We start from the raw sequence: 6103 nt of genomic DNA, 5'->3' as shown, positions 1-6103 counted from the left end.
CCGCCCGCCCAGCCGCCAGCCGGGGCGCCGGGCTCGCCCCCCGCCGAGCGATGTCCAGGAGGAAACAGAGCAACCCCCGGCAGATCAAACGTGAGTCCCTGCGGTACCGGCACCCACCATGCTGCGCTGCCCACACCTCCCCTTCTCTTATTTTTTAGCACCAGTCTCTGGCGGCAGCGCTGCCCAACCACCCGGTGCCCCCGCACTCCTCCCCTCGGTGCCCCATCGGTACCCCCCGGTACGCCCTCGGTACCCACTCGGGACGGCCGCGGTGGGGCCCATTTCCCGCTACCGGCCGCTCAGCCCGCTTTGGTCTCGGTCCCCGCCGCCTCCCTCTACACACACCCCGCGCCGCCTCCCCCCGCGCCAGCGCGGTGGCTCCGGTACCGGCTCCCGATGGGGGCCCCGATAAGGCTTTAAAATATTCCGTTCTGCAAGTCCCGTCCTGATAACATCGCTCTGTCGGGACGGCCTGAAATTGTGATCTTATCTCCCCCGCCTGCCTCCCATCTAGCACCGGCAGCCAGGGCCAGGGGCTCCCCAGAATCCCCCCCTCCAGGGCTACCCACTTCCCCCCGGGGCTCCCCGTTCTCCCCGGGGATCCCCAGCCCTGCCAAGGGTTCCTCGCCTCGACTGCGGGATCCTCACCCTGCCAGGGGATCTCTGACACCCCCTGGGGCACCCCAACCCTGCCAGGGGCTCCTCAGCCCGGGTACAGCACCCTGACCCTGCCAGGGGTCCCTCTTCCCGCATGGGGACCCCCACTGGCCGGGGTGCTGCTGGACCCGCCGTGCCATCGTCCCCATGGTGCCACTGTCCCTGCTGGCCGCACTGTTCCCGACTCTGCCTTGTGACCCCCCCAAGTCGCATTTGACACCCCGGCCCAGGTGAGACATGGCCACGAGGAACCACCATGTGCTCCCACGGGACTTTGGCCACATCCCTGTCTCCCCCAGCCCATACACCATTCCATAGGGTCGCCACCCGCCCCCCTCCCCAATCCACCCCATCGCCCGGAATCTTATTTTGCTCCAGCGTGGATGTATCAGCAAGGCTGAGAAATCCTGCAAAGTGCTGGAAGTTTTTCGGTGCCGGGCTCAGCTTGGCTTTTCTCCTTCCTCTTCAGTGTGTATGTGTGTTTTTTTTTCTTCCCCCCTCGAGTCGATGGAAGCTGGAGATAAGAGAGGGAGATGGGAGGATAGGGAAGGCTGGCCACCATGTGATAATCTACCTTTATCTTTCTCCTGAAATAATTGCAAGGCTGAGTTGCACCTACCTGTTTCCCTGCCTGGGGTGATTGCTCTGGTGATAACGCTCAGCTAGACTTTTACCCGGGTAGAGTTAAAAATAGTCCCAGCTGCCTCTCTCTTTTTTTTTTTTTTGGGGGGGGGGGGGGGGAGATAGTTTTCTCCTTTAGCTCTATCCAACTTCCGCGGCTTTATTTCGGCAAAGAGCCCGGCGATCCCTCCCTGGGTAACTCCAGCTCGTTAAACCGGGAGCGTTAAGACTGGAGCGAGCGGGAGCGTCGCAGCTGCCGAAATAACACCGGTATCAGAGGGGGACGCGCCGATGGCGGGATGCCTGATCCCAGCGCCCCCCAGCACGGATTTTAGTGGGGGAAACTGGGGCAGGATGAGGCCGTGGCAGCTCGGCCGGGCGGCGGCGGCTCCTCGTATCTCCTTCCTCTGCTGCTTTTCTGCAGAGATGTGAAGAAATGATAAAGTGGGAGGCTGATCTCAGGCCGCCGGCGATGGCCAAAACTGATTAAAAGCTGAAAGCTTGGAACCCTTCCTGTATGTGTCAACATGAAAACAGTCATTAGAGGCGGCGAGCGCGGCGAGAGCTCCTTGCCGCTGCTCCGACGCTCCACGAGGGAAGGTATGCATGAATCAGGGCTCCGGTAACCAGACTCCTCTCATGTACAGACCGGACCTGTTTCCACAAAGTCTATCCTCCTTATCATCTCGGCTGGAGCATTAAAAACCTCCTCCAGATTGGTATCTGCTGATTTTATTTTCCTGGGTGACGCGATGTTCTCGCTCTGGCTTCGTCTTCTCTTGTGGGGTTTGGGTTTTGCAGCTTTTTTTTTTCTGAAGCGCGATGCGAGGCTCAGATAGGCTGGCGGGGAGATCGCCGGGAGAGCGGGCGATCGCCAGCAGAGATAAGACAAAGATCAGACACCGGACTATATTTAACCAGCTGCTTTAACCTTCCTCTTCTTCTTGGCTTTCCGGGCTGGAGCCACGCGGGGATGGAGGGGCTGGGAGTGCTGGACCCTCCGAGCCCCCCCAGCAGCAGCGGTGGCACGCGGTGGGGAGCCTTTGAAAGCCGATTTCATCTCGATGGTGGCTTTTGATACCACAGAAAACACCCAGAGCATCTCTTCCTTTAATTTTTGGGGGCTCCCACCTGCAGAGGACAGTTTTTTCCGCCCCCCACTCCATCCCTGACTGTACCACCAATCTGCCTGCAGCTGCTGCTGCTTTATGGGGTGGTTTATTTTTTTTCTCTCGCTCTTTTTTTTTTTTTTCTTTTTTTCTGTCTTTTGTTCTGCTGGTAGATAGATGTGAGGGGCTGATAGGGAGCAGGAGCTGATCTCCAACCCAGATAGCCTGTTATATTTATTAACTTCAAACATGGGAGCGCGGGCGCCCAGCTGATGAGCGAGGCTCTGGCAGCTGCCGGTGCTCTCGCAGAGCCGGGTCCTGCGATGGGGGAACCTGATAAGCAGGAGATTGATCTCATCGTGCTGATGTGCCTCTCCCTCTCTTGTTCTTTTAATACGTATTTTTTTTTATGGTCTTTTTCTTCCTAAACGAGCTGGAAGCGAATGTTTTGTCGTAGTTGCAGGGGCCTGTTTGTGGTTAATTTTTTTTTATTGTGTTTTTCTTTCCTTTTCCCTTTTTATTCTGCGCTCAGCTACAGTAGATCTGAGCTCCTGATAAGCACCAAGCTCCGATCTCCATCCTGATAGAGATTGCCAGGGGTGATAAGGACCACTTATCTCTCCCCACCAGACCGGAGCAGGATTTGCTACAACAACAAACACAGCAAAGAGGGGCAAAAGGGCTCCAACAATTTGTTCCATTGCAAATGTGATTAACGCAGATGCTTTAATTATCTGATGGGGGGCAGCTGCATGTGTGTTTTTATTTCTCAAGGTGGTGGGGTGGGTTTTCCCCCCCTCCATGTGCTCTGTGAAACAAGCTGGGTTGAGAAGCCGAGCTCTCCCCAGCGCCTGTTATCGGCTGCAGATGTTGCATTAGTTTGATGAGAGCTTTGACTTTTTTTTGATGGTTATCTTCCCATTCTGCTCCACCGAACGCACGGGCTGGGGGAGGGTGGGGGGGAGAGGTGAAAACACCGGTATAGTTTTGCATGTGGATTTTCTTTAATTGCTATTAGATGGTGTTAGATAACGAGTGTGATCTGCGCTGTTAAACCCGCCGTCTCTTGTGTTGGGTTGGGTGGTTTTTATTTTTTTCCTTTCCTCTTGCACGCTCAGCTGTTCCCCTGTCCCGCGTGGGCTCGGCCGTGGTGCCAGGCAGGGGGTCGTGGTGCCAGCTAGAGTGTGGGAGCCATCCTTCCCGGGAGCTTGGAAAACTGCATTTCTTGTAAAGATGACAGTGGCCAAACCAAGGTCTATTTTTAGCAGCGGCGTGGTGAGCTGGTGGCATGGGATGCTCCCGGCACGCCTCCTGCCCGCTTCTCTCCCTTCCCTCCCTGAGTCGCTTCTTCCCTTTCAGGTGATGAACCCACCTCTGTTTGCTTTTTTTTTAACACCCATCACTCCACTGCTGCTGCACTTTTCCATCACCACCCTCTGTGTGCCTCAGTTTCCCCATCCACGCCTCCAGGGAAGGAGTGCCCCAGGCCAGGGTGGGCGGTGGGGTGTCTGGGGAGGTGTGTTACCCCAGGGTGGGGAGGGTTTGCTCCCTGCTCCTCAGGGAGCACCTGGGGATGAGCTGGGTGCTACCAGGGCCTCCTAGCTCTGTTCCCAAAACCGGTATTTTCTGCACCTCCTGGGGGCTTCCTCACCATTGCAGCCCCCCCATGCCCCATACCTGGCATCCTGAGGGTGGCATCCCCATGTCCCACATGTCTGCTACACCCACTGGCGCTGCCAGCCTGCCAACCCCTCCCCTCTTGTGCAAACACCCCAAGGCATTTGCCAGCCCTGACTTGGTGGCATCCCAGAGTGATGGCTCCTCGGAGCTGGCAGGGTGCAGGTGGCAAAGCCCTGTGGCACGTCTGCCCCCACAGTGGCTCTGCCCAGCCCAGCTGTCACCAGTCTCTTGGGATGTGCACCATGACGGATAAGCCACATTCCTACTCAGTGGAGGGTCTGGACCAGCCACAGGTGATGCTGGAAGAAGTTTCCCTCCTCTTCCACAGCCAGTGGTCCGGATGTGAGTGAGCATCCTTACAGGCTCCACATTCTGGAGATGGGTTAGCACCACGCTTGACAGCTGGTGGCCAATGGGACAGCTCACCTCAGCCTCTCTCTGGAGCAGGAAATCCATTTACCACGGATAATAAGTATCCCACTGATGACCAGTGCCACCAGCCACGGGACACATCAGGGTTGTCCCATGTGGGCACTTCTCTTGATGCTAGGCCACCCTGCAAGCCTGTTTTGGGACAGTGCTCAGGGTGTATCCCCAGCACGGCTCTTCCTGGCTGTCCCCGTCTCCTCGGGCAGGGAGGGTGAGTGTGGGATGCTCGGAGGGTGGGTGCTGGAGCCAGGCTGGCCATGGCCAAGCGTGGGGCACCCCTGAGCACGGCAGAACCTGTTCTGCTGAGAGCCCCGGCACACGTCCCTGCCGGCGGCCGCGGGGCGGGAAGGCAGTGCTGGAGCTGCGCCGGTGAGGGAGGCTCCGGAGGCTCTGCCAGGCGGCTGCTTCCAGGGCCCGTGGGCGCCGGGGTTGGGTTGGTTTGTGTCTGCTGCTGCTTTTCCGCCTCCTGAACCCTCAGGGGACACCCCCGCGCTGCCCCCTCCCCGGGCACGCCGAGCAGGCACGGAGCCACGGCGGTGGACCATCCCCAGCATCCCATGCCAGAGCAGGGAAGCCACCTCCAGCCAGGATTTACTCCTCTGGATCCGACGTTGCGTGGTTGGGCAAGGTCTTATTTTCCATCGTGAATCACGAGGCCACCTAGCAGGCTGCAGCTTCCCCTTTGGCCAAGTTGTGAGCTGGCCAGCTCAGCAATCAGGGCTTGGGAAGAAAGCAATGCTTTCCCCACGGGTGTTGCAGCAGATTGCGCAAGGAGAAGGTGCCACAGCGCAGGTGATCTGAGGTTCCTGGAGAGGGGCAGCCCCTTGTCCCCCTGGGGACCCAGCAGAGCCACCTCGGCCATGGCAGCATCTCAGAAACAATGTGGCAGCAGCATCACTGTGTTCACCACTCTGAGCATCCCTGTGCTGTGCGATATTCCCAGCTCTGTGCCAGCCGCAGGGTCGGGGACACCCACATCCCTGGGAAAGGAAGGGACAACGCTGCCCAAACCGGGAGCAGCAGGGCTGGGGACGGAGACACTGGGCCTTGCGTGGTGTTGGAGGATTTGGGGTCAAACACACCCGTTCTGGGCAAAGGAAGAGGATGTTTTCCCTGCATGCTCTGTCCTACTGCAAAAAAAAAAAAAAAAAAATCCAAACATGATCCACCTTGGAAAACATTGGATGGGGCGTTGCTGTGGAGGGAAAACCAGCCCAGACTTTCCACGGAGGCATAGCTGGGGCTGAGATCCGAGGCTACACAGAGAGAGAGATGTGAGCGGCCCTGACAGAGCACCCAGGGAGGCGGCAGGAGTGAGAAACATGAGGCTTTTAAGAGTTCTACATTTAGGAAGAAAAGGTGGAAAACACCTCCCTGCCAGCCCTGCATCACCCTCCAACTCTGCTCCATGCCAAAGGCTTCTTCTTCCTGTGGGGAGAAGAAATCAGCTCCCCCACCTTGGAAAAGAGCAGGAATGGGAGCAGGAGGCCGATATCTCTTTTTTTTTTCTACGCCACGTCCCATGACTGTTTTTGCTGCCTGACTCAGGGATTTGGACGCTCCAGCTTGGCCAGGCCACTGTCCCGCTGCTTATTTTATCAGGAAAG

At 57.8% G+C, this 6103-nt stretch overlaps 1 protein-coding gene across 1 annotated transcript in view; it reads left to right on the top strand.

Annotated features, from left to right (window-relative positions):
• Positions 1-6103, top strand: part of ZFPM1 (zinc finger protein, FOG family member 1) — a 36169-nt gene continuing 30066 nt past the window's right edge. The window contains 1 exon segment of the mRNA XM_050311701.1: positions 1-90. Coding sequence (XP_050167658.1) covers positions 51-90 — 40 coding nt within the window. The 5' untranslated portion in view covers positions 1-50.

This window comes from Myiozetetes cayanensis, unplaced genomic scaffold (genome assembly GCF_022539395.1).
Source record: "Myiozetetes cayanensis isolate MyiCay16 unplaced genomic scaffold, myiCay2020 scf16, whole genome shotgun sequence".
Taxonomy (NCBI): Eukaryota; Metazoa; Chordata; class Aves; order Passeriformes; family Tyrannidae; genus Myiozetetes; species Myiozetetes cayanensis.
The sequence above is the reverse complement of the archived record's forward strand: the minus strand, read 5'-3'. Positions and strand labels throughout refer to the sequence as shown.